At 34.7% G+C, this 26,384-nt stretch overlaps 1 protein-coding gene across 1 annotated transcript; it reads right to left on the reverse strand.

The window, feature by feature from the left end:
- Positions 1-1,944: 1,944 nt before the first annotated feature.
- Positions 1,945-15,636, reverse strand: LOC145676105 (uncharacterized). The gene is made up of 2 exons (XM_081746995.1): positions 15,110-15,636; positions 1,945-3,320 (listed from the first exon to the last, which is right to left on the reverse strand). The coding sequence occupies exons 1-2, from the start codon at positions 15,448-15,450 to the stop codon at positions 2,180-2,182; spliced, it is 1,482 nt and encodes a 493-aa protein (XP_081603121.1). The 5' UTR covers positions 15,451-15,636; the 3' UTR covers positions 1,945-2,179.
- Between the last annotated feature and the right edge of the window lie 10,748 nt (positions 15,637-26,384).

A 26,384-nucleotide genomic window follows, 5' to 3' on the forward strand; every position in this document is an offset into this window, starting at 1 on the left:
TTGCGGCACTTGTTTCAACATTTGGATGACGACACCACTGATCCAAGGGCTTACTCAGGTTCAATAGAGCAGAAACTCAACTCCTGCAAGAGTAAGCCAATAAGATCTTTCCAGACATATTGTGTGATTGGCTGAACGATTTTGACAGATGATCTTACAAGTAACCAAAATTACTTGGTGAAACTGTGCAGAGTTGTGTGGACGGGAACTTGTTCACCAACTGTATCTGACCTGAAGCCCGGCAACGTGAATCTTTCCAGGTGGCTGACGACGGCATGCTGCATCCTGCGCGTTTACGTAAACGAAGAGTCTCTAGTCCATCTTTAGTCTGGCTTGTCAAATTCATTGTGAAGATCTACTCACTGATGTGGTTCGCGATTCGACGGCTCCTTCTTGCAGTTACAGGGCACGGATACCCGTGGAAGATGATGCCAGTAATTTTACCGGATAACTCGACGAAAATAGTCTTTTCGGTGCTTCAAATGTCTTTTTCGTACATCCTGAAAATATATTTTTGGAGATGATCGATAACTGAATATCTATTTCATAATCAGACCGTGGAAAGGATGGTACGAGAAGTTACTGTAGCGTCCGAGATGAAATGTGGATTTGAAGGAAGAGAATGCTTCATTCGGGCAAGACTGCTATCATCAAAAATATTTGCCATTTTTGAGTCAAAATAAGACTTCATCTAAACTATAGGCCTTAACATCTTTATTGTCCACTGGTAGGACGGAGCTCGGTGTTTAGTCACCTCCTCGTGGTGAGCTCTGGGTTATCATAAACCCTTTTATGGTTAAAATAAGGAAAGAACTGCACAAATTGGTGATGTCAGCAGAGTACATCAAGTTGAAGAACGGTTAAGTAGAGAAGTATGCTGCTTCTGAAATGAACTGGAAGATAAATCAGTCTACATACTGTGTAATTCGTGTTGCCTATGTTGAATTTAGGACGATCGCTGTACTGGAAAACATCGTCCGAAAAAAATTTTAAAAAATTCTGTGAAGTATTGTTACAGATGGTAACTTTTCCCGTCTGAATTGTTATACATTTCGATTTTTTTTTAATTGATTTACCCTATGGTATGTTGATGTCTCTTCCGAACACACCTTATTTCACGGAAGCCAATTCTCTTATCTATACATACAAAGGTATTTAATCAAGGACATAGACATGTTCTTGAGTAGAAAACATGCACCAATTGACAAAAGAATATGAACTATCACATTCATGTAATTACACAAAGGAAGTATTTCGTTTGGAGTTCAGGTATCGTTACAACAAAGACAAGTATTCCTGATATTGATATTATATACAGTTCTAAAATTAGTATTGTCCAAAAATTTTCTTACACTAAGTGACTCTGAGTTGTATAATAGGACATGTGTACTAACAAGTAAATTTTCGAGCAATATTTGCTACTTGAGAGGCAAATAACTAGTGTCTAGCTGTTGTGAACAGCCATGTGGCGTTTTAAGTTACTTTTATAACGAAACGACTTACCACATTGACTACAGATATTTCGCCTTTGATTACTATGACTTAGCATGTGTCTTCTCAAATTACCTTTAAGGAGAAATGCCTTCCCACATTGAGAGCAAGTGTGAATTCTCTCACCTCTATGAGTAAGCATATGTAATTTCAAGGTCCCTTTTTGATTAAACGTCTTGCCGCACTCATTACAAGTATATGGTCTCTCACCAGTATGAACAGTCTTGTGATATTGTAAACCAAACATCTGCCTAAATGTTTTGCCACATTGAGCACATATATACGGTCGTTTACTCGTGTGTGTCAACATATGTCTTTTAAGATTACCCTTGTTTCTAAACGCCGCTCCACACTGAGAACAAGAATAGGGTTTGGCGCCTGTATGGGTCATTATATGTGATTTAAGGCTATGTAATTCAGTGAATGCCTTTTCACACTGACCACAAGTGTATGGTTTTTCACCCGTGTGGGTAAGAATATGAGTTTTCAATACCTGTAATTGAGTAAACATTTTCCCACATTGAGCACAACTGAACGGTCTTTCACCGGTATGAGTAAGGGTATGTGATTTCAAACTAGCCACACTTGCAAACGCCTTCCCACATTGCTTACATATATTTGATTTTTCACCTGTGTGTGAAATCATATGTCTTCTTAAATTACATAAGTATTTAAAACTCTTGTTACATTAAAGGCATATGTGTACAGTTTCATCCGTGTGAATAAGCATGTGTCTTTTCAAAGTCTCAGATCGGTCAAACGCTTTACCGCACTGCTGACAAATATAAGGTCTTTGACCAGTATGAACAATCTTGTGAGTCTCTAACCCATATTTCTGTCTAAACGTTTTCCCACAATGAACACAAAGATATGGTCTGTTGCTTGTATGAGTAAGCATGTGTCTTTTCAAATTATATTTTTTTCGAAATGCCTTTCCACATTGAAAACATGTATGAGGTTTTTCATCAGCATGTCTAAGAATATGTCGTTTCAGTTTGTTTAGTTGAGTAAAGCTTTCACCACATTGGGTGCAGGTATAGGGGTTTTCACTTCTATGAGAGAGCAAAAGAGATTTCAAATCACTCTCATAAGTAAAACTGTTCCCACAGTCATAGCAAATATGTAATTTCTCAACTGCTTCAGTTCGTGTAGGTGATTTCAAGCTTCCTAAGAGATGAACCTTTTTACGACACTCATGAAATGTTTGTGGTGTGGCATCTGGATGAATATTTCCATGAGGTATTAAATTCTCTACTTTAGTAAATGCTTTACTACACTGATTACAAGTGTGTTTTGTTTCACCTGTATCATGTAACATATCGCTTGTCAAGGAATCTTTCGGAGCAAACACTTTACTATCCTGGGAACAATTATGTTCTTTTGAAATTCTATGAGTTACCATGTGTGATCTCAAGTAAATGTCCCGCGTAATACGCTTGTCACACACATTGCAAAAGTTAGCTCTGTCCTGTAAATAAGAAAGAGGGTGTGATTGTAATTGAACTTTTGCTGCGATATTATGAGTATGCAGACGCGATTTCAAATTGCGTTCCTTAGTAAAACCCTCTATACACTCATTACATTTAACTAGTTTCTCACGTAAGTTACAAATCGCCTTCTCCTTCTTGAGGTTCCGAGCAAACTCGTTACCATAGTCAGAGGAGACATGAGTTAGATATTTATCATTTGACATCTCATTTAACAGAATCGTCTGATTAATAGTGCTGACATCCTTATTATTGAATCCATCATTTAATGTAGACTGTGCAGTAAAGTCGGAACTAACGTAATGCTCTTCACTGGATCCATTTGAAAAGGAGACAGATAACCTGAAATAAAATCAAACGGACGATTTTAGAAAGTGTAAAACGTTACATCTAATAGTATTCTTTTTTACAAATCTACTCAGTTAAAATCTATTCTGTATTTATTCAATCAAATCTATATTAACACGTTTTTGGAAGAGATCTACACATAAATTTACTATACATTGAGGACATCTTGTCACGTCATGGAGGACATCTTGTCACGTCGTGCATACTTGCTGCACTTATTCGAAATATTCTCTTTCCCATAATGACATTTCTGAATCACGTACTAATAGGGGAAAGCAAAGAATTATATTGGAAAGGGCTAAAATGACTTTTAAACACTTTATATATGAATGCACAATTGAATTCCAGTCAATCATACTCGTAGCTTCGATTGAACTGAATAAAGCGCGAAAATAAAAAAAAAAAAAAAAAATTATAATCATGGAACTATTTACTACTTATTACACTTCAACGGTCTTCCTGCACTTGCGGCTGGAAAACCCAGTACATATGTTTGAAAATATATATTTTTATGATACTTTTAGCATTTGAAAATTCCAAAATACCCTAGTTTTCTACTCATATAAGTTCTTGTAACTGCAACGTTGTCCTAGACATACTACAAAAAATCAAGGACAAAAATGTCGAAAACTAACAAAATTATTGTACAACTTGGAAAATGTTTTCTAACAGTAAATGAGAAGAGAATTTGTCAAAGGCTGAATTTCTGCTTAACTTCTCAATTTCTCAAAGATTAGATTTAATTCCTGCTAGTCTTGAAATAAATATGGACACATTTAGAACAACATTTCTTCATTTGTTGTTTATATTCATGAAACAGTTATTTCATAAGACAGTATTGATTGTGATAAGAGGTTAAGTGTGGCCGAAGTTTGTAGGAATGGAAGAATTTAATAACGTAAAGAATAGAGAAAACTTAGACATGTGGAATTGAAAAGTTTCTATAAATATTTTCGTTGCGATGGAAAGCATTGTCAAAAGTGGATATCTCCATTTTAACCTGATTACCATTCTCCAACTTTCATTATCTTTATGTCTGGTTGAAGAACAAATTTATCATCTTTCTCCAATTTGAATGATTGATGTAGGATTTAGGTTCGAAATGATTTCGAAATCGACTTCAGTGAAAATTTTAATACAGCTATCACTGATTCAGAGTCCGACACAAACAAAAGTAGCAACATGGAAAATTGAGCATAGAGTTTTACTGTTTGCTGTTGAATCTTCGCAGAGAATCTCAACAAACAGAAAGCCGCACAACTTGACTTCCTCCAATTGAAAGCCTGTATTTCGATATGAAATCCTCCAGAGTGCTTACGTCGTTTCAGGAAATTAGTTATATTCTATACTTTCCACCGTTTAACTAATTTTCTAAAATCACGTGGAACATAGACATTGCAGAAAGTGAATTATCTCGTTGACAAGAGTGTTCTGATCTCATTGTGAGTGTAGCAGTACATTCAGGAGCGAAGCAATATGAGAAGTGAACGTACAGCCTTACGTGGGATCCGAACCACATGAGCTTCTACTAGGAATCACATCCGGGTCTCAACTACAAATGTGCTACTCTGTGCATAAGAAGATATCAAGATCGGTAGTTACGAAGAAAATGAATGGATATGATTAAGAACAACCTCACTGAGGAAGGTCTAACACGGAAATAATTTCAGGGCTGTGCTTCATAAAGAGAAAAACTTACTTAGAGAAATAACACTAAGAGAGAAGAAATTATACATTGTATTCTTCACTGGTTTCTACCTAGCAAATATGAAAAAAAAAAATTCCACTTGCAGTTGCGAATAGAAAGCAGAAATAATGGATGATTGTTAACCGATGTTATTAACTTTCTGCTTATCCGAATTGAAAACATGTGCGACTTGGATAAACATAGTCCGTCTTTCTACTCTCAGTGAAACCTCTGAAGTCTTCTGGTGTTGGATATATCAAATCCATGTAACAAGAGCAAGAAATTAATGGAGACCGGGAGCCGATGAACCGACAAGACATCACTCACTTGAACGAATGGTATATGGCTGCATATAGACCTCCATAGACTGTAGCGGAAACAAATTTAGTTTGGTCATTCCCTCTATTTGTTTGTTTATTTCGTTAGTATTTCAATCCCACGAACAAAAGAAATCTGCGAAGAATATGACTATGACTTACCATATAGCGCAAGAACCCGTCGATGATTTCCGATCAGTTTTCAACAAGCAAGATATACAGAGAATTGTGACTGCAAGACAAAAGTAAACTTCATTCTGTATGTTCTATAGACTGTGATAGAACATACTCTTTCATGTTGTGTGGCATTCCTAATTTTCAGCCACGGTCTAGCGTACAAATAAATCAAGGTGGGAATCGAATGTCACAACTATATGGCGGGAAACCGGTGATACCCGTGATACTTCATTTCTTCTCCAAAAATCACGAATTTTCTTCCGCACACTATCCCTCCCAAAATTATCTAATTTTCTGCACTCACTTTCCCCACGATCACTTCGATTTAGCCGCTTTTTGCCCGGAGTTGTAAATTCTCCTGCACTGTTAAATTCACGTTTCACGCGAAATATTGCTGCGTCACTAACACCAGTAAAGTACGCTCATGTATCAATAATTTCCTCAACAGTTTTTTCTGCATATTTTTTTTCTTAGTCGTGCGTACACATTGATGACAATTTGCTTTGCTTGACTTTGAAAAGGTTTCCATTTCTCGTGTTTGAGATAATACCGAGAAGGTGATTCGGATTTATCCATATTTTCAATTTCACGCTCAACACTTTCCATTGTTTCAGTTTCACTACACCCACGTACTCACGCTAACGCACACGCGAACATGATATTTAGCAGAGTAGTGTTACCATCTGCATAACAATTGCAGACGTTACACGTGACTCCCATTCTTTCTTTTGTTTAATTTACCAGCAGGCAAAGAAGTTTCTTATGAGGTAGCTACTCTATTTAATTTATATATAAAAATATTAAGCCATTTCCTACCCACTGTGGATGATTTCCGACATTCATCAATTAACTAATTTTAGTAGTCTTCTTTTTTTGATATAAGATTTATCAACTTTATAATTTTGCAACACTTGCAAGAGATTCGCATCTTAGATGCCGCCTTTTCACTCCTTTCTTTCCTTCTCTCTTTCCAGTTCTGAACTGTGACGTCATTCTCATAACCCGTTACTAATAAATCAAGTATCTTTTATTTTAAATATTGTTCCTGTATTGGCATTTTTTATATATTTACACTCAATTAGCTCTTTGAATTGATCTCCTAAGTAATGTTTTTCGTGTGTAACGTGAAGAAGTATGGAACATGAGCGGAATGGATCGAATTCAACCTGCGTATTTCGGCTGTCAGGATAAGGTCGCGTTTAGTATACAGATGTATTCAAATTATTAGACTCAACATTCAGTTTCTGAACATTTTACTGTTTTTACAATATTACATCAAAAAACGCGTTTGAACTTAATCCAAATTACTGCTCTGTAACTCTGTTCTAGTTTCTTGTGGGCATGGCACATGCTTTCCAATATCAAACAAATGTGTCCGTGGCATTCAAATTTAAACACAATACAGTGTGAGTATCTGAATTGGAAACAAAGTATAAAATGGGAAACTTAAAAGAAAAGGATATCTCATACAAAAATTAATATTTCGTACAAAATCCGTTATTCTTTATTAAGTATATTATCCTTTGTGGCATACTATGTAGGAGCTTAGCACATTTTGACTTGAATTCAGCATCATAATACCACAAATTGTTGATCTCCTCGATCAATTGATGTGTCATTGCAATATGCTTCTCCTTTAGTTTTTCCTTCATGTAGGTCCAAGGGTTTTCAATCGTGTTCATATTAACACTACCCTTCGGCCACGGAAGAACACCAATTTCGTTATTCTCCAAGAATTTGTTATAGTTTAGCCCCGGTGACATGGAACTTCATCATGCATAAAGATGAAGTGTGCGTCATCAAACCAGACTGTAGTCTGGGGAAACAGTTATTTTTGGAGAACTTGTAGGTATTGGTTATATTTCATTGTTCCCTCTTTTATATACAATTTCCCAGGCGTAAAGATAGACATCATACCCCGACTATGACTGAAGTAGGATGATTCACGGTTTTATTGGAGGCATTTCAACTTGAATTTCTCCCTAGGTCGACGTCGCACATGTTGTAAACATTCATCAGACAAGAAGACACATGATTCATCACTGAAACACACTATTCTCCAATCATCAGCAGTCCAATGTTCTAGGCCTCGTGCAAATTTGAGGCGCTTGTTTCATACAATTGGAGTAAATTTTGAAAAAATCTTTGAGTTTTACGTCTCACGGTTATGCCGGTTAGGCTAAAGGAGACGGTGATGATGAGGAGTGAATGAAATGGTGGAATGAAGAAAGTGGGAGGAAACGGGAGAACTCCGAGAAAACCCACGCACACGGTGTTTGTCCACCACAAAGTTCACTTGGCGGGGACTGGGATCGAACCCGGGACCCCAAGCACCAGAAGTGAACGCTCTACCACTGAGCCACCGCGGCCCCCAGGAGTAAATTTTGCTATCTTGGCCTGAGTGCTTATATTCCCTCAGCACAAAGAATCCTTCGAATATTTTCCGGCGAAATATTTACACCATACTCAGCCATTTTTATGATTAAGTCTCTAGGAGTTGCGTCTCTATTTCCCAGAGCCAATCTTTTTAGTTTTCTCATACCTCTTAGCAATAGTTTAGCATTTCACCCACACTTCCCAACCCTATTTGCTGATACATTTACTTCTAGCTCATTGCAACGGAAATTTTACTCAGATTTTTGCCCTACCCCACCTGTAGTAGCAATATTTTGTTTTGTACATCTTCCTTCCCTCGGAAGTGTTTTGACAACTTCCACTTTACGGGGAGAAAGGTCTCTGGTTTTTCCCATTGTGCCGCGATTACAGAACTTCACAGAATAAAAAATTAATACACAAGAGGCGTCACGATTACTTTGAATTGGCCCATTCGAACTGATGAACCCTTTGAATGTCGCAACTGCTTAGGACTGCAACCACAATACTTCAGTTTGTAACTTTTTGATAGAAAATACAATAGCTGTCTACAACTGAAATAACACTTTAAGAACTCCCTCCCCTCCACTAATACCATCTGCTGTTCAATGGTGATATCAACAGTTCAATTATACAGTAAACAAATGAAGGAGCCTATCCTGGTGGTTTAACCATTAAATTACATGTTCTACAACTCCGAAATTAGGACTGCAATATCAACTTTGCATTTTTTGAGCGTGAGCATAATAATTTGAACACGTCTGTAAGTTTGTTACTCTAATGAATAGTACTCCACATGAACTGTACATATATATACCATGTATGTTCATAAGAAGGTGTCAATATGATTGTCAATATGTTTTACACGTATATTTTGAATTTACACGAAACAAAGTAGAGCCCCAAAGTCAGATTATAAAACTAAAGGTACGAATATAAAAAATAGCAAATATAAAACGCAAATATTCTAGGTATTCGACGAAATATCTCCCACAAGATCTTAACACGTGAACTAACTAAGAAAGTCACTACTATTGCCATTCCTGAAGTTTATTTACCTATCCAAAATTGCAAACTTATAACAAGACGGTCACGAAATTGCTGTCGTAAAGTTTCAGAGGAATCAAGCTAAAGAATGAAATAGAGGAATCAAAAGCATTTATTTGAATTACATTTTTGGACATTTTACGAATATTTGGGGAATGTAATAGTTTTACTATTTCCAGTTCTTAAAAAAAGAATGCTGAACGAACTCAGTTACTCATGGTAACCTCAAATTTGCGACCTGGTTTGGAAGTGTAGTATGTGTTACAAACCTTGGTCAAGGTAATCTATATTCCGAAATTTAATATGTTAGAAGAAAAAAATATGATTTAAAGAATACCTTGAATGGTCGGACAATTGGCTACTTTAATATTCGAATGGAGAAAGGAAAACGAAATACACTCGATGCGAATCTTACATGTGGAGAGGCTAAGATTCTTCTCTTTCCAAATCGGAAAATGTCGTATATGCACCAATATAGGAAGTGCACGAAATGCCAACAACCAATCAGAAGAAATCGGAATACGTCAGCTGGATTCTGAAAATTAATTGTGTATATACCAAGAACATTATAGATGAAAATATAATACGAACACTTGTATGCAATGCGTGCGATACTAAAATTATATGCAATTTAAACACTTAATATTCCATCACTATAAATATTAAGTTTAGTGGTCCTTCTCACACTTTTCGCGGTTCTTCTCACATTTTGAATCACTTCTCAAGAGGGAGTCTAATTAAGTGGGGTCACTGGCATAGGGTGATTGAGGACTATTCGGAAATTCCAACCTTTACGGCTCTTTTGTCCTTATTCTCCAAGCGGCTTAAAGTTTCGGAATTCCGATTTTCCAAAATCAAATCCATCAGAAGCTTTAAATTTTAGCATAGATATGTGGGAAATGCCACCTGAAAACGTCTATTGTAAACCTATGAACGATTGTAACTGAGTGACTTCCAACATTTGAGCTCTTTCGGTCTTATTTTACATATACGAATGAACGAAGCTCTTGAGCTACATCTTGTCAATGTAAATATTAAGGACCTTTGGAAAATTACTTACAGAAATTACCAGTCATAGTAGTAAAATGAGACACATGTTGCAAAAAAAAAAATAAATAAATAAATAAATAAAAATAAAAATAAAATAAAATAAAATAAATAAATAAATAAAAAAAATAAAATCCTTAGGGCACCTTCCGTCATGCAGGCCAACAAGATGGTGGCCTATTTTTCCTTTGATGCTGGTACTTTTAATACATCAAGAAGCAATAGCAAACTATATATCCCGAACAAAGCATAAAAATCTTATTTTCTGAAGAAACAGAATTATTAAATATGATATTGTCTCCACCATCATCCTTAGAAATGCTATGTGACAATGCGCACCAGAAATATCGGTTACATTGTCGGTCATATGGCCATTATATGGACAAATTTCAAAATATTTTCAAATCGAAGAACTTCAACAGATAGAAGATATATCAAAACATGGTGAAGCAAGCACGCAGGAAATATATTTTTTGCTGTATGGCTCTGATTGAAGTGGAAGATAGTGAGCAATGTTAGAACAACCACTCAAAGAAGTTGAAAGAAGCAGGTACATGGAAATTTTATCTCCGCTGAAATCCGGATACGAGGAGGATGACGAACGCACAATTCTGTTGAAAATTTGTATTTTATTAAATTCCAGGTTTAAAGATCATCATTTGGGTGAAGATACTGAGATGATAAAAGGTACAGTACTGAATGAGTTGAGACCTATTCCAACAGGAAATCCTACAAAGATGATCAAGAGAATGTTGGTACTAAAAGATTTGGCAGCTGCCTAAACAGTCAAATAGAAGAACTAAACCGGTACCTAAGCTTTGGGGATGTAGATTTTGAAAAAGAGCCACTCCTTTGGAGGAATACTCATTCCCACCATCTTGCAAGATTACAAAACCTGCGAGAAAATGTGTATAAAAATACTATTCCGCTGGTCATGCTGAACAGTAAATATTTCTGTAAAAGAACAAAACTATAGTCGAAAACATACTTTAAAATACTATCCAAAAAGTTAAATGTTCTCATTTTTTCACATTGTTAAACTAGCATATCAGGGGATTCATAAATCAACACAAAGTATAGAGGCCGACATAAACATATTTACTACATGTATTTCTATACGTATGCAACCAAAGTAAACATAAATATAACTGGTGCAAAATAAAGTTGTCTTCTACTAAACATATAAGCCATGAAAAGCCACGAATACTTATTTCCACTACCAGAAAGAAAAAAATACCTTGTTTACATCTGAACATCACTATTCGAATAGAGAACAGTTAATATATTGTTATCGCCCGCTTTCTATGAATTAATGCGGTATTTTTTTTTTCTGACTACAGGGTCTATATTTCTCTATCCTGAAGAAATTCTTTCAGATGCTTCTTCTAATGTGGTGTTTCCTAATACGATCTTTGAGTTCATTCCAGATGCTCTTTAAAGGATTTAAATCTGGTGATTGGGGTTGTTTCCTCAAAGTGTGAAGAGTGCTGTACACAATCCAAACCCTCACAATTTCCGCAGTATTATTTTGTAGTATTGTCCTGGAACTAAGTCTCATTAGCCAATGCCAGCCTCTCTGCACCTCTCTTCAAATTGATTTCAAGAATACTCCTGTTTTCAAATTTGTTCATGATCCCCTCTATGAACACCAAATCATACAGACCCATACTATCACACTGTCGTATTTAATGTCGTTTGTACAGTATATAACATTTCCTTAGTTTTTTATTCTTATGTATTACATATGCTTAATATATATTATTAATATGTTGTTTACATAACATTTCCATATAGTGGGTTTCTGTTACCACGGCATGGCGCCTCCTCAGGTTGCGGATCGAGAAGGCCTCTAGATATAGAGCTCAGTTGGGAATATATTGAGTAAGCAGACGCGAAAAGACGACAAGAAGTTGTCCTAAAGCTTGGGGGTTTCGGTAAGGCTAATAACTTCATCCTGTAAAACAAGACACTTGTTCAGAAATAGTCACGAAAGTCTCGCACAAGGCCTGATAACTTGGCACGACCTCAGCAAAAGAAAATGGACATGAAATTTGGAACATGGAATATTAGAAGCCTTATAGGACAGGTGCGTTAAAATCCGTAACGAGTGAGTTAGGGAAATACAGGATGGACGTAGTAGTTCAGGAAGTAGGGTGTGAAGGAAATAAAAATCACCAATTAGGAAGAAGGTTTTTCGATCATAAACGAATATCACCAGCAATTAAGCGGGTTTGCTGACAGACTTTCTTTTATTACTCTTAAGAGTCGGTGGTGTGATATTATTGTCTAAAACGTGCATGCCCCAATAGAAGATAACGATGACGATAAAAAAGACAGTTTTTACGAAGAAGTGGAACGGATTTTTGAGCAACTTCCGCGACACCATATGAATATTCTATTAGGGGATTTCTATGCGAAGGTAGGACAAGAGGATATTTTCAAATCCGATTATAGGGAACGAAAGTCTGCATAAGGAAAGTAATGACAACGGTGTTACACCTGTGAAATTTGCAGCATTCAAAAATCTAATCGTGAAGAGTACAAAATTCCCACATCGCGACGTTCATAAATACACTTAGACATCAGAAGACGAAAAAAAAAAAAAGAATCGAATTGATCATGTTTTAATAGATAGAAGAACGCAATCTAGCATAACTGATGTCCAGTCGTTTAGGGGGGTTGATTGTGACACTGATCACTACCTCGTAGCAGCGATAGTAAGAAAGAGATTATCGTTGAATAAAGGAAATATTCAATGTCCGAAAACTGGGGGATTTAATTTAAAGAAATTAGGTGAGAGAGGAATACCGGATTGAAGTTTCAAATAGATTCTTGGCTTTAGAAGATTCGGAATACACTAGTGTTGAGGCTACTTAGATTAGAATTAGAGATAGCATTAAAATTTCAGAAAAAGAAAAACTGGGACACCCGAAAATACGTAGGAAGAAACCATGGTCCGACGAGGAATGCATTAAACAAGCACAGAAGAGAAAACAGGCAAAATTACGTTGGCTATAAAATCCGAATGAAAGTACTACACAAAATTTCGTAGATATCAGACGGGAAACTTCCAAAACTTTTAGAACAAAGAAACGAAATTTTTTGAAAGCTAAAATTAAAGAACTTGAACATTATAGTAAAAAGTAATATTTGTGACATGTATAAGGGGGCCAACGAATTTAAGAAAGGCTATCAACCACGTGTTTATATATTAAAGAATGCTGACGGATTGGTTTTCACTAATACGGATGCCATCTTAAATAGATGGAAAGATTTCTTTGACAATTTGCTTAACACGCAGCCAAAAACTAATGCGTGCGGAGAAAAGGAGAAATATACCGCAGAACCGTATATTCCAGAACTCAACCAAATAGAAGTAGAAACCGCTATAAAGAAATAAAGGAAGACAAATCTTCAAGAGTAGACGAAATTCCAGCTGAGTTAATTTTAGCTGGAAGCGAAAAATTATGGAACAAGATATATAAACTTATTCTCCTTGTGGCACATATTCGATTTGCATGTACTACAATGATAGAGCACAAATGCAAAAATTTGTCCCTCCCGGCAACCTGTACTAAACAGTTAAAAATTATTATTATCATGACCTATCTGTTTGTATTATCTTGTGCACTCAGTTTCAAGTTTTTGGAGTACGGAGTGCATTGCACTTCTATTCTTGACGGTTCCAATTTTTAATCACACAGAGAGAGTACTTAAGTTTTAGATTCTGACGTTACTGTATCAACGTTTAGTTTCACACCAGAGAAGAAGGAACAGTTCCACCCTTTTAGTGGCCATCTAGGATTTGCTGGTTCGGCTTGTTGTACTGTAGTTTTTTTTCCTTTTGCTATACATCCAGATGGTATATTTATATACAAATAGTAATTTACTGTTCTAATTGCAAAAGTTTATACGTCTCTGTTTTAAAGGTAACAGATTCGTAATTCAACTTAATGTAACATAATCTAGCCAAATATAGTGCATTTGGCACCATTTTCGATTTTTATGTAGTTCAACGGTACAGCACAAATGTCAATACTGGTTCACTCGAACAGACAGTTCTGCCAAATACAAAATTTATAGGTAAAATACGATGTTAACATTTTTTTTAAGGAATGAGAGTGTGAATATAAATAATTTTTGAGAGTGCACAACTTACTGTAATGAATTTTGTTTGATAGTTAAAGTATTGTATATGTAAGTATGCTTCTGAACTAAACTCGTTTATGCCCATAACTCCAGCCGCTGCCCGCGCTTGCTCCCTAGGGACGCAAATCGTCGCCACCGCTCTGGACCCCCCCCCCCTGCGCTCCGGCCCTGATTTGGGTAGCTAACATCCGCACTTTTTAGTGGCCAGCTAGCACAATTTGGTTCGTTCATTACTGCTGTATCGCCGGACCAATTTGAAAATAAAAAAAAAAAATGTACTGCATTCGGTTATATTTTGTTGCATTACATTACTTTACGTTAGATTAAGTTATTAGGCGTGTAGTTTTACTATACAGATCCATAATATAAGTAGTAGTAGGAGTAGAAGTAGGAGTAGATGTAGTAGTAGTAGTAGGAACGAGTTAGAAGCCCCGCAGGGGTTCGTTGGGTTCTGTTCTCGACATGAAATGGGTAAATTAAAGACTTCCCCAAATGTTCTGTGCATTTTACAGTCTATGGATCCGTATCATCAAACAAGTATACCTCTACGCGAAATAGTCCATCCCCCTTCACATACAGTGCCGCTTACATAAAAAACAATAACCAAATACAACTACTTTCTAAACTTTTATTATTTCCCTTACCTGACTATCACTCATTCTTCCTCAAAAACTTAAATAAATTCTCCAATTGACCCGGTAAATTTCCTAAAACTGGTCCGGCGACACAGAAGTTAACCCATGCATTTAAGTTCACATGTCATACCTCCGTACTGTATTAATACTGAGCCCAACTGAAGTTAATGTGTAAGTAGTAATGGGGCTCGTCATTAAGTGCATGCTCTGCTAAAAGAAATACAAAGCTCTTAACATAACCTGAAAATGTAAGAAACGTGTCAAAACTTCGTAGAACCGTCTGCTCGAGTAATATCGCCAAAATTTGTCCCCGACCAAAAATCTGTAATAAATAAAGTTAAAACATACTACCTTTGTAACCCATCTGAATTTATATTGTCCTTTGTGCTCTGTTTCAAGGTTTTGGAGTACGGTGTGCACTCCACTTCAATTGTTGACGGTTGTAAATATTTATCACGCACAGAGAGTACTTCCGTTTCAGGTTCTGACGTTATTGTATCAATGCATAGTTTAACAGCAGAAGAGGAAGGCATAGTTTCAAACACTGCCTCATGTTCTCTTTCAAATTTCGGGTACAAAAATTCTTTGTCGTCTGTCTTCACTGTATATAACCACCCCTTCCCTTCGAGTGGATCTTCCTTAACACAAATATCAAATTCATCTTTGCACTTCACGTATGTTTCACCAGACATTATGCGCTTTTTTAACACGAAATCTCAAATACGCGTGAAACATCAAGTAATAGTGAATTTTTAATATCATGTTCTACTTAGCTACTTCCATACAACCAATTTTAAACACAGAATCTCAAAGAAATTTGAGATAAACCCAAAGTTTTGGCTTGAGACACTTTGGTGAAACAAAACTACTGGCTGGAATCATTCAATTTAACCTCTTATTTCTTGTCTTGTATAGGTAGATGCACCAGCTTACTAGTCATATGTGCTACAAATACTAAATTGTCAAATTCATTCATTCCGATTAGAAAGTTTACCAGTCCACATTGCTTTCTTTTTGCTCAAAAATTGCTTCGGCATTCCTAAACAGACCTACTTTCTCCGAACAGTTCCAACATGGGTCAATCCCTCCAGACTTTTACAAATGGTTCACATACTGAAGAAAGCGTTACAATCAACAATAAACTTCAATATCAACGAAACGCAATGGACTCAAGCAAGCCTTCCCATCAGAGTTGGTGGTTTAGGCATAAGAAAGGCATCAGACCTATGCCTTCCTGCCTTCATTTCCTCTTGCCACGGAGCGTTGCCACTCGTTTCCAAAATTTTAAATTATCCAGTTGACGAAGTGGGAATAAGCCATTTGGCAGAGGCTTTGGAAATTTGGAAAGGCATTTACGATGGAAAAACCCCGGTTTTAAAAGAGTCACAGAAACAATGGGATCAAATTATTCTAAACGAGGTAATCGAACACGAAATAGTTGCTGAAAACGACATTGAAAGTGCACGCATCAAAGCTTTAAGAGAGAAGGAATCAGGAGCATGGCTACAGTCAACACCATCTATAAACATAGGGACATTCTTGAATGACAACTTTTTCAAAATCTGCATAGGATTGCGCTTAGGCCTGAATATTTGTCATGAATTTATTTGCACCTGCAAGAACAAGATGGACAAGAAAGGTCTTCATGCTTTGATCTGCAACAAAAGTGGAGGAAGATTTGCACGTCATAGCGAATTAAACAACATACTCAAAAGAACTCTTGCAAGCATCGACTTTCCGAGTATATTAGAACCTCCAGGAATGTTCAGGAACGATGGTAAACGGCAAGACGGAATAACATTAATTCCATGGAATAAGGGTCTAAGATTAGTCTGGGATGTCACATGTGTGGATACGTTTGCTCCATCTTATCTACAATCCACAAGTATAAAAGCAGGGAGCGCAGCGGAAGCGGCTTGTTCACGCAAACACTCAAAGTATTCTAAACTTAAAGAAGACCATCATTTTATAGCCTTTGCTACCGAAACAACAGGTGTCTTCAGCAAAGAAGCAATGGATTTTTTGAAAGAACTAGGAGCAAGTCTGACAGCAAAAACAGGAGAGCCTAGAAGCTATCAATTTTTACTGCAACGCGTAAGCATAGCCATACAAAAAGGCAATGCTGTCAGTATTTTGAGTTCCTTCCCTTCTTCCCATAAGCTTGAAGAAATCTTTTACCTTAGATAGAACACTTTAAACTGGCATAAGGAGAACTTGAAGGCAACCTGAAGAAAGTAGAATCTTTTCATTTGTATTTATAGGCTATAGATTTCATTAACAAATATTTAATAAGATGGAAGCAGAAGATTTGAATATAAATAAGTTTTGAACTTATGTTTAATAATAATTTTTATTTTTGGAAGTGAAATTTCATTGTCATAATTATTGTCAGTCTATTTTCAACTATTTGTTTAATTCCTATAATTCTTTTGTGACTTTATTTTGTTAATTAATATTCAAACAATGCTGTTTAAATATTAGATAATATCTTGTGTATGAAAAAATTGTCAAATGTGTACCTCAAACAGAGGATTTATGATTCAAAAAAAAAAGAATATAATACAGGACACAACCGGGAAAAAATGACACAAATCAGGAAAAGAGTCAAAGTCAGGAAAAGGGCAAAATCGGGAAAGAAGTTTAGACAGGGAAAGAGGGCGAAAAGCCAAGATGAACAGGGCTAAACATTAAGGATATGTGGGATATGTAAAATGATAAGGTAAGCGTATAAAGAAGAAGGGAATGTATGTACGGGTAAATGTAACAGAAAGTGTAAGTGTAGCGTAGGTGTATACCAAGTCCCACTTAACCTTCGTCCTCATGGAGCATCACCAGACACGAGGCACCCACTCCAACAGCCACTGCCGAACTCCCCTTCTTCCTCTTCCGTAGGCTTGACATGTCTTTAGACCTTTATCGGTCAAATAGGTAGAGCTACAGCATTGAAGACATCTGTGCTACAAGTACAAATTGTCTTATGTGTACCTCACACGGTGGATTTGTGATTCAGGAACAAAATTGATGGAAATACATGACACAATTGGGAAGAAAGGACACAATCGGGAAAAATGTCAAAGTCAGGAAAAGGTCAAAATCGGGAAAGACGTTCAGACAGTGAAAGAGGGCTGAAAGCCAAGCGAACAGGGCAAAAAGAAATGTGTGAAGTGTTAAATGAAAAAAGAAAGAGTATAAAAAAAGAAGAGGATGTATGTACGTGTATATGTAAAAGAAAGTGTAAATGTAGTGTAGGTGTACAGGTAATTCCACTCAACTCTCATCCTCACAGAGTATCATCACACACGAGTCACTCGCCCTAACGACCACTGTCGGATTCTTTTCCGCTTCGCTACACGCCGGAAACGAAAATCAAAATCTTTCGGCAATTAAGAGAGCAAGTGCAGGTAGCATCGTGTTCTACTATATTGTAAGTTAAACGCTGTCATATTCTATAGCTTATATATATTACGTTATATTACAATGTAAATATATTAGATGCTGCTGAAGTGAACAGGTACTATTTTACGCACTGACCTGTTTCTCATTTCTCATGATATTTTTGAATGGCTGGACCTGTCCCGTTTTCAGCTGAAAATTTTATGGCCATCCTATTGTGTTACAAAGTGAATTGATTACAAAAGGAGTTTTGTAAGACTAAAATCAATACAATAATTCATTGAAGACCAAATAGTAAAATCACTTTACATATTTTCGTGATGCAAAATGATAAACGAAAAATATTGTATGGTATTACCGGGCACATTCCATAACCGTTTGCGTTTACACAACGGAAAATTTGCGTCTTAGGTACCGAATCGACATAACAATTATAATGACAGTCTTCATCTTTCGTTACGTTGCTATAGTCAGAATTTTTCAAACACTGTTACGGAATGACAACCAAAGTTAATAACAGGGGAGACTCTTGAGGGAAATGACATTGGTAAAAATTAAAATTTTACGAAATCAATCTACGACTAGTTAACTGCTCAAACGTATGATGGAATTTCATTTACGGTGGAAACACATTAATGGTCTCAAAGCATATGTTCAAACAAAACACACCAACCACATTTTGTAGAGTATTAGTGGTATGATATGGTTACTACGAGCGCATTTTCCCCTCTCCCAATATTTTTAACCAGCGCAGAAGGATCCAACTAATTATACAAAGTTACATAGCGCAAAGTATTCCCATAACAACAATGCTAAAGTGAATAAACTTTTATGACATTTAAAAATCATAAATATTTACATCTATAATATTACAATGGGTTCCCACACAAAACATATTTATTGCATCTTAATCTCCAGTCCACAAGCTTTCATTTGACACTTGAATCGTGAAAATCTGTTAATAATTAGTCTTAAAAATTCAATGAGAAGGAATATAACAAATGCAGCATTTACTCTTGAACAGGTCATCTGTCACTGGTTTATTTGATCGATTCCAGTACCAGCTCTGAACGACAAAGAGGTTTGTGCAATAGAAACAGAGAGAGAATGATAACAGCGAAGTAACGGCGGTATATTCTTTGCCTCCCATATAGATAACATTGATTTTAACGCCTAAACATAGATCGGGACGGCGTATTCGTCGCTCAACTTTCCTCTCGTAACGGTCAGATTTCAAGCGAATGCATATTCGCCGTTATAATCTTCCTCGGTATAGTTAGCATCTAGTTTCAAAACGTACCACATGTAGCGCTCGCGTCTCTCTCTTTCTCCCCTTTTCATCAGCACTGAGTCATATCAGAATATTAGAATTAAATCCTAAGTTGTAAAACAAATTCTAAAAACAGGGTTGGAAACTAATTATTTTTAACATGTTTTTCCAGAATTACGAATTACGAATTACGAATTACGAAAATTACGCATTAAGCCTTGAAACTGTTACCAATGAATTACCACCAAATAAGGTAAACATGATAATTTTTTGTACAAGATGACCAACCCTGTCATTAGTGGCGTACTGAAGGGATGCTATTTTAAAAATCGTTATATCTCCGTTGTTTATATTTCCGTTATTTATTAACCGATTTCAAAATTCAAACGGCGGTCAAAAGAATGTTTTTGAATGTATTGCAAGTAGTATAACTCTAAGGATACTATTACAAAACTAAAATAAATCTCTTATTTATACATGTATCTTTAAAACTCAAACGGTATTGCATTCTGTATGTCTAAAGGTCTTAGTTTTATAGCTTTATAACCATAAAACTCTTAAAATCAATTAACTATAATTTAAAACATACTTAAATTACAAGTTTGGGTACTGATAATGAAAACTTCTGTTAACTTCGCTCTCTATAGGAAACAATGATTTCTTAAACTCAGTCCATTGGTCATAGTTCAAGCTGAATAAACAACCGTTAATATAAAAAACTACTTGGACCTCGGTTTGCACATTTTTCACAATTACATTGAAATTATTAGTAAGTATAAACTTCTTTTGGGGATCCATACTAAGCACTTCATTTTTTACTTTAGAAAATTTTTTAATCATTTTTTTATTGTTTGGATTCATTTCTAAAGTAAAACTGATGTATTTTATAACCATTATCTAAATCTTTCAAACCTTCATACTTAACAAACAGCTTATATTTTTTTTTGTCTTTCAACACTTGCTAACTATCATCATTATATCTTTGTGGTAATAATGTCTTATATTTCTCATCTGAATATACTAAAACTCTTTGATCATAACGCTGTGTTTGAATCAATTTCCATAATGTTACCTCGTACGGTTTACCTTTTTCTAACTCATCTATGCGAAGGAATCTCAATGCTTTAACGTCATTTTTCTTAATCAAATAATTAGCCATAGCTTCTTATTTGTTATAAGGAAAATGTTCGTTTTATGAAAAATTCATAAAACCGCTCCCCATTTGAAATTTACATACAGAACTCAACAGTTGGATAATTATCTTTTAGACCAGTGTATTTGACTTTTAATTCATCTTTAACGATCTCCTCAATCATTTTATCTGTTAAGTGTTTTGTAAATCTAGGTGGAAGAAAGACCTTAAACTCTTCACATTCAACTAAAATGCTCTTTCCAAACTTAGTTTTAATCTTTTCCATTTTCACAATCTTATATTCTGTATCTAATTCTAATTCTTTTAATCCAATGACTTCTTTTTGCTCAAGACTTCCAAGTTTATTTAAAACTCAATATGACTCGCCATTGTATTTATTATATAGAAAATCAATGATCACTTTCTATTTTTATCTTTAACAAACATTTTTTAATCATTTTTGTTAATTTTAAAATAACGTTTATGGAAAACCTCTATAAACATTACAAAAAATACATTTAATTATCTCAAACTCTTCTTCTACTTTCTCATTCTTAGGATCATATGTAAAGTTCTTTTGTCCAATTAAAATCTTTTGTCCAATAGATATTCAACTTCTGGTTTGGAAATCTTTAATGTTTCAATAGCTGTAGATGTTATTCCAGGTAGTTCAATCTTATCTATAATAACTCCATGCTTTCTAACCTCAATTTGAGAAAAGAAAAATGGTAAGAAGTTATCTACAAGTTTTATAGTATCATTTGCACCAAATGTTCCTCCAGCTGATGCCCCAACAACTTCAAAAATCATATGGCAATCTGCTTTGTGTGGATGTATAAACCCATCCCCCACATCGAAATCAAACTCAATATCTTTGTTAGCTTCATTCAAATTATTAAATGTTCTTGTGTTAGCTTTAAAACTCTGTAACTCATAACTCTCAATACTATCCATTTATTATAAAGAAAATCTTAAAACAACGCTTTTATGGAATATACCCATAAAAGAATTATACATAATAACATTTAGAAAGCTTATAATCCCCATCCTAACTTAACCTTAGCATTCATAGCAGTACCAACTCCAAAAGCAGCTAATCGTTCACCAATTGATGCATCACTACTAAATGCTCTATTCCATGCTTTAGTTTCTATTTCCTTATCTGCAATATGTCTTAACTCTGTATCTTTATTGTCTCTGTAGTATATATCGTGTTCTTTACAAGCCTCATCTAATGGGTTAATACCTTTATCACCTCTTTCTAATCTTTCTTGTAGCTTTGTAAAAGGCTCACAAACTTCATAGCCTGGTATATGTAACTCTGGTATCCCCTTCATGTTTAAAATCTCATTAATTAGTCCTTTTCCAAGCTTCTCATCATTCCAAAATCGTGGTGGTAATGTATTTAAGATCTTAATCAAATAACCTATACCATTCGGATCATTAGGAATAAATTGCGAAAGCTTATTATTAATCATACTCACTATACCTACTTTCTCATTATAAAAAGTTATTATTACCAGCCTTTTCTTCTCCATCTATAACTATTAACCGATCAATTAACTTTCTCACACCATCCATCCATATATATTCATTAGGTAATTCATTTTATATTTTTATTCCTTCCCCAGACTTTGGTGTTTTCTTTCTTGTTGGTGGTGGAGGTAAATATGGTTTAATATAATCATCCCAAATAGGCTTGATAATATTAATGTACCTAGAACCTCTATTAGACGCTACTTTTTTTTATCTCGATTATATTTTTGGAAAGCAGCATCTGATTCTATTATTATTTCCTTGTACTGTTCAAAATCATCATCATAATATTCAATGGTTTTATTAGTATTCATCGTTAACAATTCCCATAGACCTTCTGTTCCTTTATAAGTTTAGCCATTAATTATCAGATCATCGCCACTCACTTTACCTTCAGAATTTCCTATCTTATTTATTATTCTTTCACCTTCATCAACAGCTCTTGTTCCAAATACACTATCATTTCTTCTACTATAATATTTTCTTGCAATCTTACCAAATGATTGTGCTGTTGTTAAAGGCTGTACTCCTTCGACCTTGTCTTTAATTTGTTTTCTCATTTGTTTTATTTCTCCTGTTATAGGTGTATCACAACTACTTGGAGGACTAGTGTGTTTTTAGGTGTTTTTGGGTGTTTCTAGTAGACTAGGATCTATTGAAACCGTCTTATGTACAGCTGGAAGAAGTTCAGTTATTAGATTTTTATTTTGTTCTGCTACTTCTTTGATCTCACTTCCTAAATTTTGGATAGCATCAATTACAGGTTGTTCTTGCGTGTTAAATTTATCATATATACCTGCTCTTTCTTTCTTCCAAGATTTGAAGAACTTTATCAAGAACTCCTTTAACTTAATATTCTTATTAATTTCTTTCTCATCCATTTATTATATAGAAAACGAACAAACGTCAGTAAACGTCAATAAACGTCAATAAACGTGAAAAACGTCAAAAAACGTAAACCGTTAAAACGTAAAACGTGAAAAAACATCAAACGTTTATAAAGTGTTTTAACTTGTTCCTATATTTACCATCGTTTACCTTCCTTGTCATATCAACTACTATAAAACCATAATCTTCTTGCCAACATTTTGAACATATCTCTTTAAATTTATCATAAGGCATATCTCCTCCAACAAACACGTTATACACATGTTTAAGATTAGTATCATCTTGTCTAGTTACGCATAGGAAGTTAACGTTATCCTTTATAAGCTGCTTAGGTACTTTTGAATATGTGTGTGCAAGATAGAAACAGTCTAAATGTCTATGTCTACCTCTCGTAAAGTAATTTCTAACAGTATCTTGGTTCTCGAAAATGTAATCAAACACAACGACAGAGTATTTTTCACATTCATCAATAGGTACAATACAATCATTACTGCTTAAGAACATTGCTATTTGCTTCTTGAACATTAGTTCTGCTTTTTCAAATCCTTCCTTTAATTGCTCATAATTCGCCTGATTCATGCTTTTAGAATATTTGTAGAAGTAATTATAGTTTAACGAACCTGGCTGTAATAAGAAGTTAAATAACAGAAAAGTCTTACCACAACCAGATGGGCCCACAATAAGACATCAAATATCATCAGGTATAAGTTCTCCATTTCTTTTCTTAGCTGTTGTTTCTTTTATCATCTCTTTTACATCCCAATTAATAGTTTTCTTACTCATTTATTATAGAGAAAATTTTGATTCAGACCCGCTAAATCGTCGGGTCCTTATATTATAAGTTAAGCCCTGTGTGCCAGCACCTTTTATGATTTTATATCTTTAATTTGTTCTCTGATCTTATGTAACGCATTTTTTATATATCCTTCATCCATTTCGCCATTTAATGTTATTATCATCTCTAACTGTTCTTTAAATGAGTTAATACAAGTGACAATTGTTTTATATTCATCTTTTCTTTTGCTTATGTTTAACTTAGAAGACAAACTGTTATAATAGCGCTTCCAGTTGCAAGAGACGTTAATTTTGAGTAAATTGTTACGGGTATAAAAATATTAATAAACCCAGTTCTTGCAGAAAGTATAACCGATAACGTAATCAAAGTGTAGTATGCATATCTAACAATTCGTAGTTTTCTCTTTTTCTTCTTTAAGCTGTATTCTAACTTTCGAATGATATCTTCCATTAACTTGATTACTTTCTCTCTTGGAATATCTCTAGGTAAATCAAATTCGTTCATTTATTATATAATAAATGGCTAAGGTATTTAAGTTAACGAGTGATACTTCCCTTTTTAAAGAAGAAACTCCATTACGAATTAGACAACAGTAACAACAATTTAAGTATAGGAGTAGTTGGGTTTTACAGTACATCTCTAACACCAAACATTACACATAATACGTTGATTAGCTATGGAGGTGAAATTGTTAGTATACCAAATTGACAATACAGCTTAATTAATCTTAATGATTGTTTAAAATCTCGCTCCATAAAAATAACGCTAAAAGAGGATCATATAACAAATAGAGTAAAAATAGAAATTGGTGATATTGATATCTTAATGGGAAATTTAAGTACTGTTCTTGGATTTAGGTTTTATGAATTTTTAGAAAAGTACAAAACACATGTTGGATATAAGTTACCAAAGTTTCATCCGTTCGATACAATTAATGTTCATTGTAATATAGCAGATGGTATGTTTGTTAAAGATACGGAGTACACACATAGAGACACACGAATTATAGCATCATTTGAAACAGATGCTGAGTTTAAACACAGTATTATTTACGAGCCTACTTATCCATTATTTTTCCCTATATCTAAAGACAAGGTTGATAATTTTGAGATAAGGATAACAGATGACAATGATTCCTTAATTGATTTTGGTGGAGCTACAACAACTGTACTTTCACAAACCAAGATTTTCTCTTAAATAAATAGGAAGATGTGTTCTATTAAAGGTTGTATGTTTAGTGTTCCTTACAGTGAACTAAAGGATTTAAATATCGATCATGTATTAACAAAGAAACAACTTAACGATAAATCGAAGAAAATTAAAGAAGGTAAAGGAATGGATTTGACTTTAACAACTGCACAAATGAAAAAGATTAAGAAAGAGCATATGGGTGGTTTTATCTTTACAATTCCAACCATTCTAGCAGCTTTAGGAGCAGTTGGCTCATTAACAGGTGGTGCAGCAGCGATTACTAAAACTGCACTTGATGCTAAGAAAAATAAACAAGAAATTGAAGAACAAAAAAGACACAATATGGCTATAGTAGAAAAACAAGGAGCAGGTAAACCAAAGAAGTCAATAAACTAAAACCATTGACCAACTTCGATATAGAGAGGTTGGTTAAAGAATTAAAGATAAAACGATTTAGAGGTGTATTTATGAGTGACGAACTTCCGCAAAAACACTATGTAAATGAGTGTGGTATAGTTAACTTTGATAAATCAGAAAACATTGGTACTCATTGGATATGCTATTGGAAAGATAACAACGTAAAGTACGTGTTCAATTCTTATGGCGGTGTTCTCCCTAGACAACTAGTATAATATCTTGGTACCGAACACTTATTTTACAATGACGAACGAATACAAGACTTTAATTCAGTTATATGTGGTCATCTTTGTGTTAAAGTTTTAAATTTTCTAAATCAAGGGTATTCTTTTAGTGACGTTATGTATATGATTAAAAATGATTAAATACTATTAAGTTTAAGTGCTTTTATGGTTTGTATCCATAAAAGTTTTGTTTAAGATAAATATGGAAGCTATACACAATAGATTTTTAGATTATTTTGTGAAGCACGGAGATGTACTAGATGCACTAGATAGATATAATTTTTATGAGTATTTTCAGGATGTTAGTGAGATAGACTTAAAAGATAGAAACAACGTATATAAAGTTATTGATTTATGGAGAACGTTAATACCTAAATTTTTGTACACGGATGAAGAGTTGGAAAAGTTACGTCCAATATTTACCTTAAAGGAGTTGTTGTCAAATTATAGCTCTAGACCATTAGAATGCAGTAATTGTGGTAATAAGTCATTAACAAAAGGTATGAATAGCTACATTTGTAATGATTGTTCTGTAGAGAGTGGTTGTCTTTACAGTACTAAGGAAGAAATGAAAGCTGGTTGTGGAAGAAAACCATGGTATGATACTACAAAAAGATTTAAGTTACAGCTATCTCGTTTACAAGCTTTACAGGATAGAATTATTTCCAAAGATGTGTTCAAGGTGTTAAATGATGAATTTAGAAATATACCAAAAGACTTAATATCAACAAAAGATGTTCTAGAAGTACTAAAGAAAAACAAATACACAAATTATGATG

This window comes from Thermobia domestica, chromosome 18 (genome assembly GCF_964235325.1).
Source record: "Thermobia domestica chromosome 18, izTheDome1.hap1.1, whole genome shotgun sequence".
NCBI lineage: Eukaryota > Metazoa > Arthropoda > Insecta > Zygentoma > Lepismatidae > Thermobia > Thermobia domestica.

Bases quoted from the DNA above. Each gene is read 5' to 3' on its own strand.
- LOC145676105 (XM_081746995.1), bottom strand. From the start codon at position 15,450: ATGTCTGGTGAAACATACGTGAAGTGCAAAGATGAATTTGATATTTGT. The intron at 3,321-15,109 runs GTAGTATGTTTT...ATTTTATTTCAG, and splicing joins AATTCAGATGGGTTACAAAG to GTTATCTGTCTCCTTTTCAA.